The 25,107-nt window shown below is 36.7% G+C and overlaps 1 protein-coding gene across 7 annotated transcripts in view; it reads right to left on the reverse strand.

Moving 5' to 3' along the window:
• Nucleotides 1-4,361: 4,361 nt before the first annotated feature.
• Nucleotides 4,362-25,107, reverse strand: part of LOC121318382 (transcription factor SOX-5-like) — a 210,847-nt gene continuing 190,101 nt past the window's right edge. For 6 of the 7 annotated variants that reach the window (XM_041254971.1, XM_041254972.1, XM_041254973.1 and 3 more), the window contains 7 exons: nucleotides 24,802-24,948; nucleotides 21,064-21,235; nucleotides 18,279-18,451; nucleotides 10,399-10,507; nucleotides 8,945-9,118; nucleotides 7,287-7,503; nucleotides 4,362-6,936 (listed from right to left, as the gene is read on the reverse strand). In XM_041254971.1, the coding sequence (XP_041110905.1) occupies nucleotides 6,633-6,936; nucleotides 7,287-7,503; nucleotides 8,945-9,118; nucleotides 10,399-10,507; nucleotides 18,279-18,451; nucleotides 21,064-21,235; nucleotides 24,802-24,948 (1,296 nt within the window). In that variant the 3' untranslated portion in view covers nucleotides 4,362-6,632. The remainder of the gene's footprint in view (nucleotides 6,937-7,286; nucleotides 7,504-8,944; nucleotides 9,119-10,398; nucleotides 10,508-18,278; nucleotides 18,452-21,063; nucleotides 21,236-24,801; nucleotides 24,949-25,107) is intronic. The other variant, XM_041254969.1, reaches the window with a different exon arrangement.

Below are 25,107 nucleotides of genomic sequence, written 5' to 3' on the forward strand. Positions count from 1 at the left end.
CAACTAATATGAGTCACAAAATTGAGGTAAAAATAGTCTAATAGGTCAACTAGTTACGACTTAAAAAAAAAAAAAAAAAAAAAGTATATTTTTTAAAGTTTGATGATCTTTCAATGTACTTTGCTGTTTGTGTACTATATTTTTTAAACTATGTATTCATGTTTTAATATGTCATTCATATGTTAATGGTTGCAATCTGAAACTCTTATGTAATCAAGGCAGCAGTATGTTGGGCACCAAGTTTGGTTCTGCATGCCCTCCACGGGAGGCTTGACTCTTCATGGTGCAGAATGGTTCAAAACCAAGACTGTGTGGATGCAGATCAGCTGCTAGAAAGAAGCATTCTTGTATGAAAAGCATCAGCTGTGCTTCTTTAGTTTTCAATGGAGCTTGACAGTAGCAGTAGCTATCCAGAATTCCATTCATTTGTGAGGATTAGTAACCTAGATTGTTACAGTAGTAGGTATCCCAGTGCCACTCACTGATGTAGGATGTGAGTGTATTCTATAAATTGCCCATGCTGAAGATTGACATGGTATTTTGTGTGTCAGTGTGTTCGGTAGTTGAACATCAGCAGTGTGGCTTTATTGTTTGTAAGAAGACTGTTGATTTTAGAAATATTTTACAGGGCAGATTGCTCAAAGGTGACTGTGATGAGTCAAAGGGTTTTCGGTCTGTGATTCAGCCTCCCGACAGTAGATGGCATCAAACCAACTCGGGACTTCCCTTACCAAGATCTCGTGACCTGGCAAAAGTCATCTTTTGAGGGGCGGCACCTTGGTGAGGGGCGGAAGTACGAGTATGTAAATTCCAGCCACTGGAGTCAAGTGAAGGATAAGGACACTTGTCAGTTGGGGATTGGTGTTCCACTGACTACAGAGGCGGGACATTACATACTAAAGGGAACGTACTACTGTGTTCGGGGTTGGTCCGAAAGTAAAATAGGAGGAGTAACGGGTGGAGGGAGAGACTGGTTTGGTGCAGCGGGATTTTTAAAACAAAAAACACTAACATTTCTTTTGTCTTTTTTTTGTGTATGTATGTATGGGTCGCCACGAAGACAATTAAAGATGAGTCATCACGGTTTGTTTTGGATTTCACCCCTGCACTCCTTCCCTCACACCATTTTGTTTTCTTTTGTTATTTAATCATTTTGTTGTGTATAGAGAATAAAAATAAATTATTTTATTTCTGTACACATAAATTACTGTCTGGACATTCCATTTAATACACTCTCGCCTCACAGTGACAGTTTCCATTTGTAGGGAATAGATCCAGATCTGCTCTGATAACTAGACTTGGGTTCACTTTCAAAGCTGGTTCTGGATCCAGATCTGTTCTAATAACTAGTGACTCATTTCACTTTTAAAGCTGGCTCTGAACCCAATCTGGACAGCAGATACAAATTGACCTAAACAAGGAAATACTGTACACTAGAAATTGCAGTAAATACCTCATGTTTACAATTGCTTGTTCAGATTTACCTCCAAACCCTGTTATGACATGATTGACCCCATCTTGGGTGTCCTTAATTGCATTTCGTATTGGGAAAACAGACAGCTATGGATTAAATATTATTCACTGGCCCCCTCACAATTAGAAACCAACCCTTGTTATCAATCCCAAGGTCATCCAGTGACTTGAAGGAATGACCCTGGGCTTCATTAATTGGTTCCACAGGCCAACCTATCTGTAGATCAGGGTACAAGCAGCTGTTATCAAGGATGATGCATTACTCTCTTGTGCTCCTATACAATGTCTAATATTATGGAAAATTAACCAGATGCTTTCAATCATACTTTATATTGGTATCGTGAATAGGCATTTAAAAAAAACAAACAAAAAAAACATGGTCAGGAAGGCGTACAGTACCACCAAGAGAGGTATTAACTATAACTTATAAAATAAATATTGTATTTAAATCTGCAGAAACGTAGACTGTTGGAAAATTATAGACCACAATTATAAACTTGGTGTATTATTATCATATAATTATGTATAATAATGAATCTCAAGCTATACCATTATTCCATTAACTAGCCAATACAATAATGCACATTGGTACTGAAGTTTGTAAATTTTCACTCAACCATATCTTGCTGTACTAAAGGTGGATGGAGGTTCTGCTGCTTTACCCTGCCACTGCATAACAAAACAGACCTGCAGACCCAGGCAAGAGTGGTACTATAGCTGCCTTCAAACTGTGACACTGTGCCTCTTATAAGCAAATGGCTACAGGTTGCCAAACTACTTGGTAATTTGTTTTTGGGAACTGCAGTTCACTAATTACAACGATTAGACCAATGAAGACTATGATACTGTAGATACAATGTCATGTGTGACCGGTCTGTGTAAACAGCACTGTGGTATTATTTCTGTATCTTCTGCAGTGTTGAGTGGTTGCTTTGTAAAGCCACCAGCAGTTCCAATTGCATGTTGCCATGTGCTGCTATTATGGAGTGCTACCTTTTGTATCAAAGTTTTGGGGAAGTGTATATGTATGTGTACACTGTTCTGTGTAAAGTTTATATAGCACAAATTCACCAAGCACTTGGGATTACAGAACACATTGCTGTCTTTTATTATAGCCTTAAATGGCAATAATACTGAAAAAAATGAACTCAAAAACAAATGGTGGCAACCCATGTCTTTTTTTTTTTTTTAAAAGAGTACATCAACTCCTGCTTTTATTGTGGCATGAATAACATCAACAAAAAAATGAAATATACAACTTATATTACACTATGTGTTATGAACAAAATATAAATCTATAACTCTATGTTATATTTACATATTTTATCTTTATTTTTAATTTCAAGTTGAGATGGTAAGTATTTTTTTTTTTTACTTTGTTTTAAGCGCCACTCATGTTTATTTATTTTTTGATTGTCACTTTTTTTTTTTGTAATGAAACAACATGCCAGTGATGGTGGTGAGGGAGTTGTCTAATAACTGTTTAGAACCACTGCTGGCTAATAAATAAATAGGGGGTACAGCAGCTAATCAGGCCTGTATCTTGAAGAGTGGTTACTGACCAGATACACAATAAGAAGCCAGATCAGCAGGTAGCAGTCTAGCGAATGCCTACTGCATATCTTCAACTCCAAGAGGATGCTGACTATAAAACAGTGAGACGGTTACTCTTAGACCAAGTATCCTTGAAGAGTAATAACTGACCGAACTACGGTCACAGACCTACATGCTACATCTTGCCTAATTCACTCTATCAACAGAAGATCTAGTAAAGGTTCTTTGCGGATAGGTGTGCACTGTCATGCATATCTGAAACCTCTAAATGACTCACATCACGACAGTGTGATGCCCCATCTACACAGAGTTTAAACTGTTTGTTCAAGACAACTGAAAACCCTCCCAAAGTGATTTATTCTTTGTATAGTGGAAACTTTGGAGTTTACGTCCCATTTGGGTCACCTTACACCGCAGGAGCTAAAACTAAACTTTCTTGATGTGTCTAGAAGTTAACATAAATAAACCAATTGACGTCATTAATATATATATATTATATATATATATATATATATATATATATATATATATATATATCATAAACGCTTGTCAATAAAGCCCCTTTAATATACAATACATTATGTTGAAGGAGTTGCAATAGAAGAAAGCATTTGAAGCTTGTGTTATTCTTACATACAAGATTACAATGCACTTTAATAGAATAAGATTTCACAATAGCCATGGGTTTTTACTAATGGAGTTCCACTGTGTTTCGTGTAAAATCCCAGCAAATGTGAGCTGGCACTCAGAAGAGTCAAAAATAATAATTTGTTCACAACAATGGGGAACAATATCTTTTTCTTTAAAAAAAAAAAAAGACTTTTTTTCACATCATACATAAATTGATACAAAACACTTTTTTTTTTTTTTAACAGAGTGCTTTAAGAAATGAATTTAACATGACTGCAGTTAACAATAGGATTACATTTTAAGTTTGGCGCTCATATTCTTACAGCAGAATTTAAAAGTAGCAAGTAACAAACCAACTACTAATGATAACACTGCATAACGCAATCTGTATTACAAATGTGTTGTTTGTTTGGTTATTTGTCACTTTTAAAAGTCACCACCTGGATAACAGAGCCATAATTGGAATTGAATCCTGGGGAAAGTTAATGAAAATGAATGATGAGAGAAAGTTATTTTTCTCCTTTGCAACAGCAGTTCATTTAACTTACTCCTTCTGAGAAAATAATAATAATAATAATAATAATAATAATAATAATAATAACTTTTATTAATAATTAATACTGTCAGGGCCAAAAAAATATATTGTATCCCAATTTTGTTATATACTAGATCTAAACAACAGGCTTAAATATCTACCAGCTACAAGTAATGCTGCATTGCTGAGCGGATTCACAAGATAATAAAACCCCCCAAAAAGATGGAGAAATAAATTATACATAACTTACTAACTTAAGAACAGCTGAATATTATTATAATTATTATTATTAATAATATTATTACACTAGAGGCAGTTCGTTCGAAAAAATAGTCTTCAAATACAAACAAAACACTGACATGCAGAATATGATCAGCTACTCCAAACTTTCACAGCAGAGTGAGTTCACCAAAAAAAAAAAAATTCATCAAAAAACTAATGGGAATGAAAACCAAAATGTATGCTTACTCCAAACCTTCTGCAATTGAAGTTTTGTCATTCATTGTATGCCCAGTTGCTAATCTATGAGGACATGACCTAGACTGACTTTACTTTTTATTTAACTTCTTTATTTTATCTACCAGGACAATGGTGCTTCATACTTATGAAGACATTAAGTGCCAATATGGAGTATATGATTTGTCTTTCTCCATACAGATTGCCTTTAATATTTGGCTACCAAAATTAATTAGGCTGTTGGGACTCCTCTTTTAAACCAGAGACATATTGCAGACACATATAGCTTACATATTTATAAGCTTTTTAAAATCTACATTGTTCCTCTAAAGTATAAAATAAACACTTAAAGGAAAAGATAGCATATTATTACCCTCAGACACAAAACCTGTGCTGGACAGCCATTATCTAACTAGCTTTTGGGTAGACCCCTATATACAGCAATGCACAGCTGGCACCATTCTTACATGCCACACGTTTGCTCTATTAACCTGGGCACTAATTTCAGGGAAAGTTTTTATTTTGTTTCTTTTGGAGTCTGCTTGGTTTGGCATGCTCTGTAATGATTAAAACAGGAGGGACATTTTTTTTTATTTTTATATACAGCCTTTTCATAATGCAATTACCTACATAGTTTCAATAAATATTGTGTGTGTGTGTTTGGGGAGTGGGGTGGGGTACATGATGTCAGTCATACTCATATAGCTCACTGGTACACACCCCTGTCTTAACCAAAGACAAATGTTTAACATAGTGCACCCTTAAGGGACAGCCATATTTGACAGGTTTGCAGCATCAAATACTTTTGTATTTAGTAGCTATGATTAATGATATGAATAATTTGATATGAACTCCATTTCATGTTGTAGCTCCTTAGGCTTTAAAAGGAAGAATCCATAACCTCTTCAGCAGAGCGGGGGCACAGCTTCATCATATTGTGAGTACCACGGCTTAAGTCCTTCCACAAGAAGTGCAACTGTTACAGAGTCAAATTTCAACGCAAAATCAAACACTTCAGATGATCTGCACGAATGAGCATTGGAACAGGTGAAGTTTCATCCCCAGCGCCGACTTGCTAATAATGGTCCAACACATTATTAGTACCATAACACCCAGAGAAATCGACGTAATTTTAAAAAGAAAATGTATTTCTCTTGTTTCAGAAGTCTCTCTCTTCACCTGAGAACTGCACCTACAGTTTCTTTAAAGACAATACAACAACAAGAACAAAACAACAAAATTCACAAGTTGCTGGTACTCCAGGATCAAATGGGATTGTCTAAAACACAACACTGTCCTAACTTAAAACATAGAGGATTAAAAAGGTCACCTATCTTTAACACTTAGTACAAATTTGGCACTTCCTATAAGATGCGTTGTCAGTGTGCAATGAATGGCGAAAAGTTCTGAGAAATAAAGGATGCGACGACAGTTCATTGGAGATAAAGAAAATAAATCCCTCAAGAGACGCTTTAAAATCTTTCTGTCAGGTGTATTTTACAAAAAAAAAAAAACTGCACAAAAAGATCAAAACACATTCACAAGCCATTTGTTGGCACTGTGTACCTGAGTGAGGATATTATAGAACGTCGCAGAACAAACAGCGGTTTTAAAAGTTTTTCAATAGACAGGACAAAGAGTAAGACTTCAGTGCTTGCGTATAGCAACTGAATTACTGGCATCCAATTTTCTTCTTTATTTCTTGACCCATAGCTTATAAACGGCTTTTTCTTTTTTTCCTTTAGCCTGCTTTGCAGACAGGCATTGAATTCAGCAGAAGTCCTGACTAGTTTAAGACATTTTCTTGTTTATGTAACAGTCAGTGTATGACAAAGTTAATGTGCTTGGCCGCTGGTCACCAGAAAAGTGAGGGGGACTGTTGTCCTTTCCGTGTCGGGGTGGATGAGTGAAGAAGGGGAGGAGAGGTGGAGGTTGTGTTGGTAGCGGTGCAGCTGAAAAGGTTCTGGACCGCGAACCCCCCTCATCAGTCAGCTTGTGCAGCGATGTGGTTTTCACTGTCGCTGCCGTAATCTGCGTCTTCGTCCTCGTACTCAAAGTCATCATACATATTTCCGTTGCTGTCATCCATGTGCATCTCCTCCTTGACCTGGGTCTCCTCTGTCTTCATGCTGTGCAGGTAAGTGCTCTGGATGACGGGAATGCTGGGCTCCGGGCTGCTCGACATGCTGGAGTGCTCTGAAGGGATCTGCGGGGAGGGCATCCCTGCCATTGCAATCGCTCCGGGGTACACAACTCCTGATGAGCTGATGGGGATCGGACCTTGTTGTCTGTTGGTGTGAACAAAAATGCTAGTGAATATGATGCATTATGGTGAATGGATATTAGGGCTAAAGTCCCCTCTCTGTTAATGTGCTACTGTACCTTTTGTATAATAATCGGCTTTCAGTTTAGTGCTATTTTTTTAAATCCCATTTTTATTTTGTTCATTAAAATACTAAGTTCATTGTATGCCAAAAATGTCTACCACACATATTAATGCTTTTAATGGCAGCAGTAGTTAGGGTGAGCTGACATTCCTTCAATTTTTGATTTACAGTATGAGGGTCTTTAGAGCATGTGATATATTCTTGATGTATATCTTTCTATCCATCTACCGGTATTAAGATGGTGTTCATACCCAACGGTAAAGTACTGCCTCATCTCCTGGCGCCGATTGCGCATGATGGTTTTGTATTCCCCGATCCTTAGCTTCTTGCCATCCACCAGGCAGGTGCGCTTGGGCCTGGGTTTGTACTTGTAGTCGGGGTACTTCTCCAGATGTTGTTTGCTAAGCCTGGCCTGTTCCTCATAGTAAGGCTGCTTTTCTAAGTTTGTCATGGACTTCCAGCGAGACCCTGGAAATAAATAAATAAAGATATGGTAAACTAAATAAATAAAGGAGTACCCCTTCGAAGAAGGCTAGATGACTACTTGTGCAGTTCCCCCTAGACTTGCAACCCTCATCATTACTTTGCATTTTCTATCACAAAGCTCAACTGTGGTTCATTAATTTTCTGCCGGTGACCTCTGGAAGCGATTATCTGTACAATAACTTTAAGCAACTATTTATATGCCATGGTATTCTCATTATAAGAATATACCCTTGAGTTATCTTAGCTCTTTACTGAGAGCATGGGGTGGTTATGTGGTCATGTGACCTTTTGCACAGTTCTCTAGATACATTCACCTCCTTAATGTTTCCATACAGGCCCTCTACTTCAGTAGCAGGTAAGCCAATAAATGGGTTGAGGGACAATCAACCAGTGGAAAGTAGTTTTCAAATACTCATTCCAGAAAACAAGTACGCCATAGAATAATAAAGGGTGCTTTTGATCTTAGATGCAGTAAAATGTACCTGGCCTTTTTGATATGTATTCTTTGTTTTTCTTTTAAATTGGGAACTGTTGTGTCACTGATAATACATTTGTTTTAATAGTACGGTTGACAAATACAACATTTGATTTGAATTAAATGTGCCTTCTTGTATTTTCTCCACAGTGAACATTGCCCTGGAGTTTTTTTTATGACCCTGTGCATTTGTTTACTCTCCCTTCATTAAACACAATGAGTTTTCAACAGGCAAGGCAGGACTGCCCTGCACTGTACTCCGTTCTGCTACCTGTGCTATCTGCAACAAATTTACACTCATTCCAACTACTGTATATTTAATCAGAAAAAGATGTCGCTGCTGCCCTCAAATCTGTAATAGGAAATTCCCTATGTTAACAATTCAGTGTAGTGGCTTATTAAAACCAGATTTCAGTGTATTATTAAATGCTTAGGAGCTCTTTAAAATGTCAAAAGGAATCCCAGGGGTCTGCATAAAATGCCAGGCTAACTCAAGTGCTTGTTTAATGCATAATGAATTAGCATCATTTTGTTGGAGCCTGCTCTCCATAACAATTCATTAACTGTTATCTACACAATGTAATGTTGCTTACAAGGGTAATGATCGGAGCTCTTTTTTTTTTTTTTTTTTTTACCATCTCACTCTTAGGAATTCCAGGTGTGCCATTTTTATTTTTTTTACACAGACTTGGTAAATACAGATATGACATGGACAAAGAGTGTTGTCAATCAGCAAAGTAATAACCAATGGCCATAACTAAGTTGCTCCAGCTGCTTCAAGAAAGCTGAAAACAAATTTCCAGCACAGTTTAAATGTGACTACATGTGCATTTCCTCATCTGTTGAGTTGAACAGAACCCTTTTTAAAGATCTTGATGGAAAGAACATACAAAGTGTCTATCCCGTTTCTCTGGTGTACATTGAAAACCATGTTTAGAGTTGTCTTACCCAGAATTTTGCTGATATTAGAGTTGTGCATGTCAGGGAAGGCCTGTAGAATTTTTCTCCTCTCATCTTTTGCCCAAACCATGAAAGCATTCATGGGCCGTTTGATATGAGGCTCACTGCTTCCCCTGCCTCTGGCTTCTCGGAACATCCTTGAATCGGACACACTAGGGCTTCCTAGGTAAAAGCAAAAACAAGTACGTTAAGATTTTTTTTTTCTAAATGTACAAACATTTCCACTCAATAATTTGCAACTTTAGAGCATTTTTTTGATCTAGTGTGAATTTTACACTTATATAATCCTAAGTGTATGTACGACATGAGACAAAAAATGTATTATACAACAGCATTTGTAAAAAGTATTAAAACAAATACTCATATTCTAACAGAACAGCATATACAGTACTTTGTAATTCACTTATAGAACCAAGCCTTTATTGGTGACCTTTTCTTTTGTACGTTCTTGAATTATTTTTTCACCTTACTTTTGTAACACCTGCATTTTTCAATTGGAAATGTATTAAATATTATTTGTAAAACGAATAAATAATTCTTTGTGGGGAAATAAAGAATACAAAACCTTGGCCTAAAAAAACGGGTAATATGTCTTTATTATTTATTATTATTCAGATTATATTTACAGTATCGGATTTCAAAATGTACTAAAATACTTTACAGTGCAAAGTAGAGCTTAGTTACTGTGACAACAATATGCATGTTTTTTTTTTCTCTTGAATAACTGCATTGCCACACTTTCACATCTTCCTAAACATTTTGATTTAAAAAGCAATTAAAATGCAATAAAGCTCCCACCTTCATGGATCCTGTCTAACATACTTTGAGAGAACAACTTTACAAAGGCTACTTTAACTGGGGGTCAGCCATTTTGTTCTGACCTTCACATTAAATAGTTGTGTTTCTGAAACCACCTGCCAATTTTTAATATGCAGAAGTCTACTGAGCTTGTTTATAAACCTCAGTTGTTGCAGTCAGAAACACTGAAACATGCTGCATACTGCCTTGGCATCGGCACCTGGGTTAGAAGGCTATGAGAACAATTCCCAGTCAGGCTAGACTCAGCCTGGGCATATGTCATGGTGAGCCCTCTGGAGCAGGCAGGCTGCCTGCTCCGAGTGGATATTTTGTATCTAAACCCTGCATGGTTAGAAAACAATACTGTCTATGGGAAACAGAGTAGGCTACATGGTGCCACAGCCTCTGCTATAGCAGAGATTGGATGGTATCAGTGGTACAAGCCCTCTGAAACACAGCTTGATCTGAGCTGAAGAAAACAGATGAGCCACAATGCTGCTGCATACCATGGGAAATAGATAGTGTTCAGGCACTGGGTTGTGCAGTTTAAATCCTATTTTGTACATTTGGTGAAAGTGTTTGTGGGCGAATGGACAGCTGCTCCGGTTTGTGTGTTCAATTTGTAAAAGAACACCTTTACTAACCATCCGAGTCTCCGCTCATATTGAACTCCATCATAGCATGGTTGAACTTCCCGTCTTCAGACTGTTTTGCTGCAAGCTGCTGTGTCAGACTTTCCAAAGCGGCTTTCTCCTAGAACAAAATACACAACATCACTCGAACCAGTTCAATAAGAGTTTTCAATGTGTAGCAGTTTTTTAGATTTTGTAATGAACCTACATTTGTATATCAAATAGTAACCTTACTGTTCATCTTCATTACAACTGTGAAATCTGATTAATATTGTAGGTCTGCGGGGGGGCACTTTTATCCCCTGTAATTGTTTTAAATGTCCACTAGGGTGCACTCTGTACACTGCCACTACTGTTTCTGGGGGAGTCTGGTACAAGGCTAGCCTCTAAAACAATGGCTAGTGGTGCCAATTGATGGATCAGAAGAGGGCACCTGAGACTGCTGGGTAGTCCATAACTGCTGTTTTTATCATACATACTCAATAAAACATCACAAAGAGATTAAACAGCATCAATAGATAAATGACAATGTGACATGTTCTAAGTCTCTAGACACAAGCAGTACTGGATTTTAATTACATTGTGTGGTGCAGAAAAATAATTCACAGCAAAAAAATAAATACAAAAATTCTCCCAGGTATCACTCTAATAAAGGCCAATGTTGTTTACTATACAAAACCTCAGATTTTACTAAAAATATGTCCATTCTTCTTATTGAAAAGGGAACAAGATAATATGAATTCCAGAACCAGCGCTATCAACCCTGCTTGTTTTTATTCTTAGTTTGCCATCCACACACAATAGCACTGACCTACATCTCCCTTCACATACAAGACAAAGAGGGCAATGAAACTATTTGATCAAAACAATAACGCTGAAATTGCGTAAACTCTCAGAGGATATCTCTGTGCCGGGAATGTCAAAACAGTCCTGTATCACTATGCTGTGACTCAAATGAACCTTCAATCACAGAGGGGGATGTGTCTGACTATAATTATACTGAGCAGAGGAAAGCAGAGACTATTTTGAATGGGGGGGTGCAGGATATAGGTTATAAAAGTTGCACCGCTTTTAAAAACAGTTATACATTTTTTAAAAAAGTATTTCTTCATATTAACAGTAATGTTGTAGTCTTTTAAAAAGGAATAATCATGGAATGTAACAGTCATGGGTGAAAGTTGTCAACTAGTTGTGTTGTCATGAACTTTTGCATGTAACAATAAAACATTCCTTTTTACAGAAAGAGCACCTTATGGTACATTCAGCCCTGTTTCATAAAGAAATGTAAAGTATGTTCAAAGCTTTTGCTCTATATGAATACAATACAGAAGCTTATAAACCAGATCAAAGGAACATACGGTACAATCTTTTGAGTGCTGGAGTGTATTCTACATTTTATTAAATAAAAGCATTTCCGTGAAAATGATTATCATGTTCTAATCTAATTGATACAGTACAGATTTTAGCATTCTACTGTGTCTGCAGTGCATGAACAGTTAAATCCACTGGCCTCATCCATCAGGCAAGCCAGCAAGGCATCAATATGAATGATGGATGTGAAATTATTACAGGGCTGCCATCAAATGCACTCTCTGCCATTTGTAACTAACACTGGAACTGACACGCTTTTTTATTAGGCATCTTGTCATCTTGTGTTCAGCGCTCTGTTAAGACGGAGAGGGGATAGGTAGTAACAGGGACTTAGCACTCTGAGAGGCTGGAGTGACAAAGCAGTCCCCTGCTCACAACACTGGAATAAATACTGTTACAAATGGCTCTTTAGTCAAACCACAAGATGCAAATGCATGTCAAAGACCCTGCAGCTGAAAAAAGGGGAAGTGCCTGGTGAACTGAAATAGAAAAAGATTTACTAAAAGACTTTAATAATACAGATTTACAGATTTTGTGAAAAAAAACAAAAAAAAAAAAACAGTTGGCCTCAGAAGAGATATGCTGGTAAGGTTTGGTATACCTGTTGTTGTAAATAAGGAAGCTTGTTGACAATGGCAATAGGGAAAGTATTTAAAACACAATCATATGTATTTAAAATAATTATCTTGGATCGCTCAAAGAACTATGGATATAGTTCTCACGTCAAGGTGAATTTTCAGCCTGTAGTGACTTAAACTCTAAATTGCAAGTTATTCAGTGTTTGTGGGCACAAGCTCTGGTGGTCTCTACCCAATTCCGGATACACACCACCATCAAAATGTAAGCTGATTGGCAGCTTTGTCACTCATCACATGGAGAAGCCAAAGATTAGAAGGGCATTGTGGCTGAATTACTCAAACTCCTTAAGCATGGCTCCTCTTGGGCAGAGGAGGCAAATCAGCAGAGCGGTGCTCTGAGGCAACATGCCCTGAGTGCCCCCAGGCTGAAAGATTTGCGATATAAGTCTATAGGAAGATATGAGGCAGGAGATATGAGATATGAGGTGAGTAAGCATGTGTTAGGTATAAATGCAGGTCAGCAGTTAGAGCAGAGGCGCCAGAAGGACTGCACGAGTGGGAGGGCCAAACGAAAAATTTCTGAGGGAGTTAATTACTACGTCATAACAGCTACCTGCTGCAGTGTCACTTCGAAATATCACTGATCAGCACTCACTACTACAAACAATGACAGAATTGAGTATAGTTACTACATCAAATAACTTCTGTCACCTCGTTGGAAATAAAAATCACAGGACAAAACATTCTCACATACACCAGTGGTGCAATTGGCAAGCTTTTTCTTTAGATTAATCAAGTCGTCATGTTTTAACTGAAGCCTAATCGATGTATTGATTATTCAAAATAACAAAAACATCATTTTGTTTTAACAGAAGAAAAAAAAAATTGTGTAGAAAAGTTCAAACATCTATGCACCGCTTATATTTAAATTAGGAAAGAAATACAAGAGACTTTTTAAAAGAGTTTTTAACAACTGAAAACAATACGCATGTGTCCACATCAGAGGCCCCTTTGTATAATAACATCAAACATTACTATCTTTAACCAAAGTAATTTTCAAAGCAAATCTAGCATTAAACATATTGTAAAGGTAACTTACAGTAACGTAGAAGTCTGGGTGGTTTAGTTCATTGTTTAATCAACTTGAGGTAGGTGGAGTAATTTTCAGTATTTACAGAACACTCAAGAAAATGCAGTGGGAACTATATACTCTAAACAAAAGTTTAAAATGTTCAGTAGTCCAATTGAGTCAATCCCATTTTCCAAAAAAGCTATTCCTGGCATCGTATGTCTTTCCGCGAATGTTTTTCAGGTCTCATTCTTAACAGTATGTCTTTTATTGTGTTAACAAGAGACATGCATCAGTCTTCGAGCATAGAGTCCAACAAACTCTTCCGCAACCTTGTATGTATCATCAACGTAACGGACGGCAAACACAAGCTGTTCATGACCACTTACATCCTTGGTTTCATCAATAACTACAGAAAATATTTCTGACTGTTTGACATCCTTCGTAAGTTTAGAAAAGGCCTGGCGGTACATTTCTACAATCTGTTCATTGATAATATCATGTGGATTATAGTGGCATTTCTTATTCAGGCATTGCTCTATTTATTTGTTGTTTGTCGAAACGAGCTCACAAAGCTTCTGCAAGTTGTTCTTGATCATCTGAATGTACCCTAACTGCCAGCCCTTGTCTCATAAGATACTGGATACATTTCAGTTGCTCGGCTTCTTTCTGTCATTGCAGCTGAACATCCACGTTCACATTACAAGTGCAAGTGTGTACTTTATAAACTGATTCCCTGTGATAATTCGATTTCTCGTGGTCATTAAGTCTTGCTGGACAATCCTTCCAATTAGTGAAATAAATGCATCATCTCCGCATTTCGAAATGTTTGTCTGCTCTCAGTGCAGCGATCGGCTTATACAAATTCCTCAAATCCATCTCCACACACTGAGGTAAGTATAGGCCTGCTTCAATACCGTTAGTTAGCTAGGCTTGCGTATTTTGAAAAAAAAAATGCGGGAAATATATATATATATATATAGAGAGAGAGAGAGAGAGAGAGAGAGAGAGAGAGAGAGAGAGAGAGAGAGAGAGAGAGAGAGAGAGTATTTCTGGGTAATTTGGTAGCAAATTTAAAACTCTGGACACAGAAGGTGGTTACGGGCCATTTAAAAAGTACATTTCTATAAAAAGCACTACATTTGTCAGAGTTAAACACCCCTTTTTGAAAATATGGTATTGTCCGAATATATGAAAGTTCGAATTGATATTTATAAACAACATCTCACGCTTTAACTTGCACCCAGACCTAGTAGTACGGAAGCCGGTTTAATCAATCCGAATGTATAGCATCGTGAAGTTTGTCGCATAGGATTTATTAAAACGCTTAATTTATGGATGCATTTGACATATCTGTGTCACTGTGTTTTGGAAGAGCGATGTGATTAAGTGCATTTTATTTTTTTTAAGTTTTTATTTTTTTTTTCACTCTCACTGTAAAAAGTGGGTGGGCAGGGCCCCACTGTATTAAAAGTGTGTGGGCAGTGGCCCGTTGGCCCATCCGTCTCCAGCGCCTATGAGTTCGAGCACTGGGCTATAGTATAGGCACCCTCTGTATGCACACCCATAGGCAAACCTGGTAGTCCATGGAATTGTAGTACTACACTGGCCTCAATTACTCATTCAGTACATTGCATATAACTGTGGTGTGGCATTTATATATTCATGATCACCAACATTGATTGTTGTATCTTCAACGTACAACTATTTGTCATCTTCAAAGACCAGCCGCTCACCTCCTCACTGAAGAGGGTGGCCCATCTGTCTAGCTTATTGGAGATTTTGCATCTCTCTGCATTGCTTAGGTTATTTCAGATCCCAGAACAGCCAGCAGTGCTGGCATGCAAATTCATGAACTCTGGAAGCCGGAGAGCAACACATTAATGCACAGAGCTCACTGTGCCTGCTCGTTTCAAAACCATTTTGACCTTAATTTGAAACTCCAAGTATAGGAGGGTTCACTCAAAGTGAGATTTGCACACCTAGTTTATATTTATTGCACTCAATGAAAGATTTACAGCACATTTACATGGCAAATGCAAAAGTCTTGATAATTTTAATATTTTTCAAATATATATTCAGCTTCCCAACCCTGGTGTTGCATTTACAACTTAATTATACAATTAGAATACATCACACAATTACAGCACCTTTAAAATACACTAAAAACTGTCCCCACTATTAGAATATGACCTCCTGTGAATTGTGAAGCTATAATGAAATGCACTGTTTTATCCCGTGTGATGCTAATAAATTGTTATTCTGAGTTCATTCACAGAATGTAAATAAATCTGCTAAGGGAATATACTTTAACTGATACAAAATTGTGTTGTTGTTGTTGTTATTATTATTATTATTATTATTATTATTATTATTATTATTATTATTATTATTATTATTATTCTTTTCAATGAGGTACATTTTTTTATGATCCAAACAGAGTATCAGCAACTACACAGCCACAGCCTTAATAAACAAATGCTTCAATAATCTTATACATCAAGAAACAACATATTTTACTGAAATTTCTTGTAATTCTTAAGCCTAATTTGCAGCCTTGGGACAATCCTGTAACCCTTCCCCAGTCAGTATGGCAGGATTGCAAGAGATCTTTGGCTTCTTCCCTTGCTCCAGCCTTGAACTGTCGGAATTGCTCTGCTCTGCACTGGCCGCCTTCCAGCATAGCCAATGAACCTACAAGGCTGAACAACCCCATCACCAGTATTAAAGCATCTCATTTGTGACCAGGATTAAAACGTAGAACTAGGATATAAACAGTGACTTTCAATAACTTTTAAAATCTTTAATGTTAAATTCTGAAAATACCACTAGGGTTATAGTGCCAATCAATCTGAAAATCGTTAGTCTGACTTGTTTATGCAGACTATTTAGCTTGAATTGCAAGCAGAATTTGCCAACAGGTTTGGCAGCGGTTTCTAGAGTAAAAAAAAATGTGCTGTTGTGGGTTTGTACCAAATCGCTGCATTAATTTGGTTTTCACAGACTAATTGGGTTTGACAATAAATCATAACTGTAGAGGACCTCTAATACTGGAAACAGAAGTGGAAAAGAAATATAAACAATAAAAAAGAAGGGACAAAGTGAATGCAGATGTTAAATTCCCTTAGAACTGGCTACAAATGACAGTTTTGTGGTAGTGATGAATCTATAAAATAATATCAGTAGGCTATTCACTCTGGTGGTCATGAACTCAAAACCACCAGGTTGATTGAGTGGGTAACACTCGTGGAAGTCAAAGCTTGTCTATTCTTGGGTGTCAAAGTCGAGTGAGTTATTAAAGTGGATTTCAAGCGAGGAGAAACAAATGGGAGCTGACTGAAGAACAGACAAAGCACTCAACATAAGGTAAGCACCTCAGTGTGATGGTCTTGTTTTTCAAATTAGTAACTTTGTCTACACTCAAGTTTACATTTTTAAAATAGCAGCTAAACATCCCATGATTGAATACTGCATAGGTCCAGATTTAAATTCTGAATGCAACAACATACAGTACTACTACTACTACTACTGTAAGTTTCTCATCACTAGAGGTAGTTCTTACTTACTTAAAGCATCTTGCAACTATTTTATTTTTTAATGAAACCAATATGTTAAAGCTGTATTGTTGCATCCGGAGCAAAAAAAAACCGAACCCACATCCTATCAGTTCTGTATCACCAGTAGTGACAAGCCTGATTTATTGCCCCCTTATTACATGAAATGTGTATTTTTTAACAAGCCTAGGCTGCCGTGATGATAGTTTAGGGCTTCACTGGAGGCATTATACAACCTTGTCATGCTTCGACTGATTAAGGGTCAAAGAACTGGAATCTGCTTTGATTCATTAGCACTGTGCTTTAGCAGCTTCAAAGCTTATAGCCTCCCCCCCCCCAAAAAAAAAAAGCAGTGCCTAAAGTCAGCCTAAAGTCATGTGTTAGAAAAACAGCTGATCTGCATTAAAGAAGATTAAGTTGCAGTTCTGGGGCTGAGAGCTTGGATTATTTTAATGTACCTCCATCTGAATACAAGCAGTCAGGACAATTACTGTCATTATACTTGAATGACTGATTTGTAACCACAGCTAAAGAGAGCAGCATAGGGCTGGGCCCTTCATGAAAATGAATTTCCATGCCATCAAAGACATTTTAATGGACTTCCCTATCAAACCACAAGGCCTGCCTTGCAAGTACATAAAACTGAATGAAGGCTTCCTGTCCAAAAGGATTTTGTTGGTTGTCGCTTGATAATTCACAGCTCAGCTTCACGGAGGAGGGAAAGAAAGAAAGAAAAGGGGAAAAGAATACAACAGGCATGTCCCTTGGTTTGAGGGGGGGTTGAATGCCATCAGTACAGATGCTTTCTAAGCATGTTTGCTTAACAAATAACTGCAATTTAGCTGAGCTTCCGAGGAACAGTTTGAGTCAGTTTGTATTAGCGTCAAGCAGAGTGTTAAAAGTCATTTTTGCTGAGGGAGCGAGGAAAATACATTTCTGCTCAAAGCGTTCCTTTAAGAAAGCTTAAATATTTGAATGGATTTTTATTTTCATATATTAACTTTTGTTGTTTTAATTCGCTTATTTTGATCTTCTGAAGACTCCAAAACATGCCTTAAAGACACCCCTCACTTTTTTAAGCCTGCTCTATAAATATTTAATAATTATCTTATGCTCCCATGTAAGTAAGTAAATAAATAAATAAATGATGTGGATAAATTATAGAGCAGAGTTAAAAATAAAAGAAGCTTGTTCCAAGCCTTATAAATAAGAAGTAGAATAGAAGTAGACCTTTTCTTAAGAAATTAATTTGCCATATCTCTTGTATAATATGTAAATAAGAGTATTTACAAAACCACACAGTAGTAGGAAACTACTGACCTTTTCTGTTCTGCCATTGTTTAGCCCCAGACTGTTGACTACAGCCACCTTTGCATCCAGCACCTGTTGCTCTCTCCTGAGCTGCTCTTTCATTTGCCTGGCTTCCTGAAAAGCCTTGTTGACTGCGTCATGGTCATTCAAGTAACCACCAGAGCTGATAGAGGAAAGAAGATCTGGGGAAAAATAGCCAAAGGGACAACTTATTAGTACAGATGTCTCTGGCCGTTATTTATCAACCATGTGCAGATACCAGGAACACACACTAATATTTCATTCTGGAAAGGACACTTGTATAAGCCTAATAAGATTTTTGCCAAACTGCTCCAGCACCAAATGAAAAAGTACCAAGTACAAACAACAGAACACAGTTTAATAAGAAGTCATGCACAGTACATACAAACTTCTGTCTACCTTCAAAGTATTTAAAAGCGCTACATTATGTCTTGATCATCCATTGGCTTTGGGATACACTTAGTCTTTGAAAAGCAATGCAATGAATAGTATTCTGCTTTGCATTATGGAAATTACACCTATTACATCCAGGGCCTGCTAATTTACCAGTAAACATCTGCCAAATGGATATCAAACATAAATCTCAGCTTCATTATTATTATTATTATTATTATTATTTTTACCAGCAGCTTACAGATATTCACATCCACTACATCTGGTATCATAGTTACTATCTGGGGTTAAATCTACCGCAGCCTTTGGGAAGTTTATGGCTGTTAATCTGTTGTAATCTACTGGTAAATGCCATCTCAGGGCAGATTACATTTTCAGATTAGTAATGACATAGGAGTAAACTCTTAAAAAGTCATAATGAACAAATCTAGAGAGCTGACATTTTTTATTTTACAATTTTTATTGTATTTTATTGCAACTGCATTCCAGGTGCTCCAATATTGGTGATTCTATTTCACAGGCCACAGTTCACTAAAGTTGCAACAAAGATGGGGACCATAAAACTAAACAGAACAGAACCTCGTCAGCAGCACAATATGAACATTTGTTTTTGTTTGTTTTGTTTTTACTGTAAACCAAATTATTAAAGTTACAGGATTTAAGGGCACAGGCTACGCAGTGCTGCAGTTTTCAATAGCAAAATAACTTATTTTAGAGGTATGAATCTTAATCTGACCCAATATATATTGGCGAACAGATGGAAGGATTGAGAGACAGAAGGCAGATACTAATTGCAAACAAAATGAACGGCTTGCCTCAACATGTTCCACTGTATTCCAACAAACTTTACACACTTATCCATTTTTTAGAACAAAAAACATCTGGCCATAAATCCACTAATCTGCCAAACGTACTATCAAATCCTATGATTTGTTGAAAAACACTGAGATAAAAGAAAGGAAGTCTAAAATGGCTAACTACTGTGTTTGGAGGGGGGTGGTGTTAATGCTTGCTTTTTGTGTACAACATGAAAGTACATTACTTTTAAGAGCCTTGTCTAATCTCATCAGATGACACATCTTGCTTGTAAGTCAAGGCCTTTGTTTTAATTCTGGTCTCTAAATTGCCAAAAGGTTTTAAGAGAACCTCTCTGTTAAATAAAGAGAAAGCTTGGCACGTGTCTTAATTTATGGATGACAGTCCCACAGTCTTTCTGTGTATTATTACAGAATAGGAAGAGAACAGATTTAACGACTTCTGAAATTTAATCTGTGGCCTTCACTCCAACTGTATCTTTCACTCCCTAATGCTCAGCTGTTTAACATTCATATAATTTTTATTAACAAAAAAGATGCGTCTTCTTGTACAAATACATGTAAACTGAAACGATCAGCAAATTGGTTTGCATGCCAACTGAGTTCTAATCAAAAAGATATACAAGACAGAAAGTTGGCTGTTTTTTAATTTTTTTTAACTTAATTACTTTTTTTTTGGTTTGTGTCTAGGTTGATTCACCATCAGGTGACAGAGACAGGAAGAAATGAAGCATTCTGCGGACAAACTATTAACTTTGTTATCCTTCTGTACAAACTGAAATTATAATTATATATATATATATATATATATATATATATATATAATTATAATTATATATATTCATATGTAGTTTAAATATGCATAATTAGCTGCAATGTCAATATTTACTTTTTAATTAAAGAGTATCAAGTAGATTTTTGTTTTAAATACAAATTTAGATCAGCAAAATCATCCGGTCATCCTCTCCAACAGAAAACAAAACAACAGACAGCTGTTTACCGTTGCACAACAGATAAAAGTCACTACAAGCTGTTTTTCTGTGATGTTTTATAATGCCATTAAAAGTGTTAAAAGCGGCTTTGTAGATAATCAAAAGCAGTGATCATGTGTTGTTGCCTGGTGAGAGCAAAATGCGTCACTGAAAACATATAATGTGTTAAAGGAATCACAAAATGAATAGTTTAGCATCAATAATACAATACTCTGACCTATTCACTAATGAGGCATATTCACTGGGTTAATAAGATCTTACATAAATGGAGAAAGTGAATTCAATCTGTCACTAATAAATAATAAAATATTTTTTGGATGCTATTGAATATGGCCACATGATGGTTACAGACCATTAACAACAATATGTTTTGGCACTGTCCAGTTTTGTTTGTTTTAAGATCATATGCAACTGATTCAGCGGAGATTCAGGTTGTATGAATAATAGACAAAAACGTCTTTATTAATGTACATCATACTGTTTATACAAAAGTTTCAAATCACCTTGGTGATGTATTTTTCAGTCTCGCTCAGACACACGTAATTGTAGAGTATCATATTCAAAGGGACCTACCTATCGAGTTCATTCTGGAGTGAGGGCTGGCGAGTGAGGCTTGGAAACTGTGTTTCATGGATCCTGTGTTCATTTTCATACTGGGGACCTGTGGGGATGCAGGGGATGTCGGTGATTTGCTCTCTCTTGTCTTGGGCTTGGACGACAGATTCAGTGGCTGTGCACCTTCCTCCTAGAAAACAAACAAAATACATAATAAAAACTGCCTTGAAGCTTTGGAAAAGTATGAGCTTGTTTGTACAGTATGTGCATAATTTATATTGGTGAATACACAATAAATATATTTGCCTAATTAAGCTTTCGACTTTAATTGATTATTCTGCACATGGAAACATTAACTGAGGGTCATTTTATAAAGACTTGCTGTTTCCTAGATTTCAGTGTTAAACTTTAGGAAAAATAATTCAACCATACTAGTGCAAGGTTTTATTTAGATTTGTAAATTTGTGATTTGTGGTGGGGTTTTTTTTGTTTTGTCTTTTTACAAATAAAATGATTTTCTATATCTTTCAGTCTTCAAACAGTACTTTATTTAATTATATTAAAGGCAAGAACAGATATGAATAACCCCTGAATTAATTCTATTAATTAACATTTTTAACGTCCAGGATATCCCTATATATATATATATATATATATATATATATATATATATATATATATATATAGCATATAGCTTGCTTGCTATGTTTCCAGCCAAGACCGCTAACTTGATAATTGCAATGGGTGTGAAATCTGTGGTGGACAGAGAGTGCCAAAGGAATTTCCAAACTCAAGAGGAAGAAAGAATAAGTATCTGCAGCCTCACGTACCATAAGATGACCAAACTGGCAGCATCTTTACCAACCACATTGTGAAGTTACCAAGATAGACAATAAAGGCACAGAGAGGTACAGGCAGTTCTGAAACATGTTGTATAAATTAATAACGCTGCTGATATTATCCCCGTTGATGAAATAATTGCATTAAATTAAGCGGGATGTTCACATGACAGGACGACTGATTTAGATAATGCTCATCTGCAGCCACACCCCCACCCCCACCCCACGCACACATATACACTCCCTCTCTGAGTAAGGAAAACACAATTAGTCCGCTGTAGTGGTGTTGCCACATGCTTTCAGAAAAACATTGCTTGTGCTTTTTTTGTTAGTCAACCTAGGCCACTCATTAATGAAGCCACATGGAAATATGTGGGAGAGGAGTGCTTCCTACTGTTTGTAATTATACAGAAAGAAATATATTTAATCCTTAATCATCCCAAAATTCTAAAGCCACACAGTGTAGACACTTGAAAACAGAGTTCTAGTTTTTATTAGGGCAAGTGTACTCTGGTCAATATAAGAAACCTGGGGATCTATCATTTATATACTGTACAGGATTGTTTTTCTTTTTTAGCATTTCAATAAATTATTGAGATCCCAATTACAAAAAGTAAAAAGACACACACACACACACACACACACACACACACACACACACGATGTGGATTAGTAGCAGTTTAAAAGATGTCAGTTACTGTAGCTGTAGCATTTTGTTGTAGATTACATTAGTTTGCTGATTAAGACCTTAATGTATCTTTTCATGACAGGGGTTTAAGGGCTTGATATAATTTGGATATAAACAATAGGATATGTTCAGGGTGTACAACAAGAAATAACAAATGTCTGGAAAGATTGAATTCTGACCCCAAATTGTTTTGACTTGCTTTGATTTGCTTTTGAACAGTTTATGTAACCTGAATATTGCCTCATCGCATGGCTCTTGAAAATCCTTGAGTGGAATGTTGGCCAATCTAAATAATGCCACTGACAAGGAATTACTGTGATTGGTTAAGTTTGTGTGACATTTGTGTCACTTGGACAGTATAATTACATTTCAAGCCAAATGCGAGTCTGTAAACAGCTGAAAGTTTTTCTATAAGACCTTTAAATAATTCATACTCTCTGCAACTTGCTAAAAGCTAGTGAAAAAAACTTTTGTGGTACATTGGTAGGCTGGAAATGTATAAAATTGCTGAGCCAATGTACATGGTATCATGGTATCTGATGAAACATTACATCAGTGTGTCTATATCATCTGTATTTTAATATTGTTTAAAAACCCACAAGTTCTAAACAAACTGCCAGCAATTCCCTTTTTAACTTTTATTTTAAGGCATTAAGAATATAATACTTTAGATTTATTTGGTAAACGAGTTTTATACAAGTACATACAAAAACAAACAGAAAAAAAACAGGGAATGGTCATTCTGCAGACTGAAGAATTCCACTGAATTCTATACGTGTGCAGGTTTTTTATACATCAAGACGAACTCAAGCTGAAATTCATATATTATACTGTGTAATTTACCAGAATCACATTTATTAAAACTTAAGATAAGAGAAGCAAAATCACAACTATAACAAAAATCAATCATTACAAAAAAAAAGGGAATAATAAAATGAACTTGTATGATATGCTCTCTGTAACTATGTAAAGAGTGCATACACCTGGAATTAATGTAGGGAAAAGTCTTGTATCAGGACAGATTTAAAACAAGACTTGTAATGCTAGGCACTGTTTGTGAGATGCAACATTCAAATATATGACAGCATCACCTACTATCTTATCAGTGAGACGACTTTTCAATTACAGCAAACCTGTGTGCAATGTGCTTATTCATTCGGATCACTGCTATCTATGAACCCAGAAACCAATACCGAGGCATCTGAAATTAAGCAGCCATTCATTCTGCTTTATGGTGTGACCAGAGTTTATCAATATGACCCTGGCTCATTTCATATGGGTCAAGGCAGGTCGCAGGTCACCTACCGGTCACTACCGGAAAGATTTATGTCTTGTGTCTACAGCTACCCAATATGCTACACAATGACAACCTAAACAAGATCAATAGGTGCACTTTTAGACCTACAATGCACTCATCCCATACCTTCCCACAATACTTTAACACTTCTATAGAGACACGACTATCTTAATTAAACATTGTTAAAGTAAAAAAAAAAAAAAAAACAAGATGTTTCTTAAAAACTTCTGGCTTTCAAATCCCAGCTCACTGCCATATTGTACGGTGTAACCTAGGGGGCAAACCACTTTACCACCTTGTGTCTCAGTCTAAACAAGCAGGTACAAGCAGGAACTCACTATAAATTTGATGTGGGAGTCTGGATTATTTGGTGAAATCTTTTCTTTAAAAATACATGGTAACCTGATTTCAGGCTGAGACTACTTCAGCAAAGCAGGCAGCTGACAAGGGATCAATAAGGACACAAAGCTGTGCAAGAACGTTCTGCAACCTTTAAAAAATAAGCTTTTTAATCTGACTCATTTACATAATTTGTTTCTATTAGTAACCAGAATCTACATCCAGTAGTTGCCATCTTTCATCTTTCTCATCTCTTCAAGTCTACACAATAGTGTGTCACATGACCAGACAAGCCACTCCATATATATATGCATCTCCTCCTTTATTAAAACTGAATTCTGACACATTGCTTGGCAGGAGACCAAGTGAAATCGATGGCTTAGATCACAGGCCAAGTTCCAAGGTCAATGATTGTTCTTAGTCTCTAAAGTCACCCTGCTGTCTTTCCATGAGGCTTCAGCAAGAAATCATCAGGATAAGACAAGAGAAAAAGCTTTTTTCCTTTTTTTTCCCCCACTTGGTTTTATGTGAGCATAGAACACCTGAAACTTTCTGAATTGTACAATGACATACAATGGGTTTGAAAATTATACCTTGCTTTTCAATGGAGGGGTGCTCCTGCACTTCTCTGTCTGGATGTTGGTTGGCGAGTGGATGTTTCCCAGGTTGGTATGAGGCATGCCAGGTAGTTTGGCCCCTGGAGATACCTGCATGGCTGCAAGTTGGGCTGCATACAGCTGCTGCAAAACAGAGGCCCAAAAAAAGACAACATGAAGAAATAAATAAAAGAAGAATCAGCATAAAAAGCTAGAACACCCATTAGTTTGTCTGACGGCTTTTTGTGCTTAACAGGCCGGCACTTTTCAGGATGGAAGCTGTCACTTCAGCTTTGGGGAGAG

Source organism: Polyodon spathula, chromosome 7 (assembly GCF_017654505.1).
Source record: "Polyodon spathula isolate WHYD16114869_AA chromosome 7, ASM1765450v1, whole genome shotgun sequence".
Taxonomy (NCBI): Eukaryota; Metazoa; Chordata; class Actinopteri; order Acipenseriformes; family Polyodontidae; genus Polyodon; species Polyodon spathula.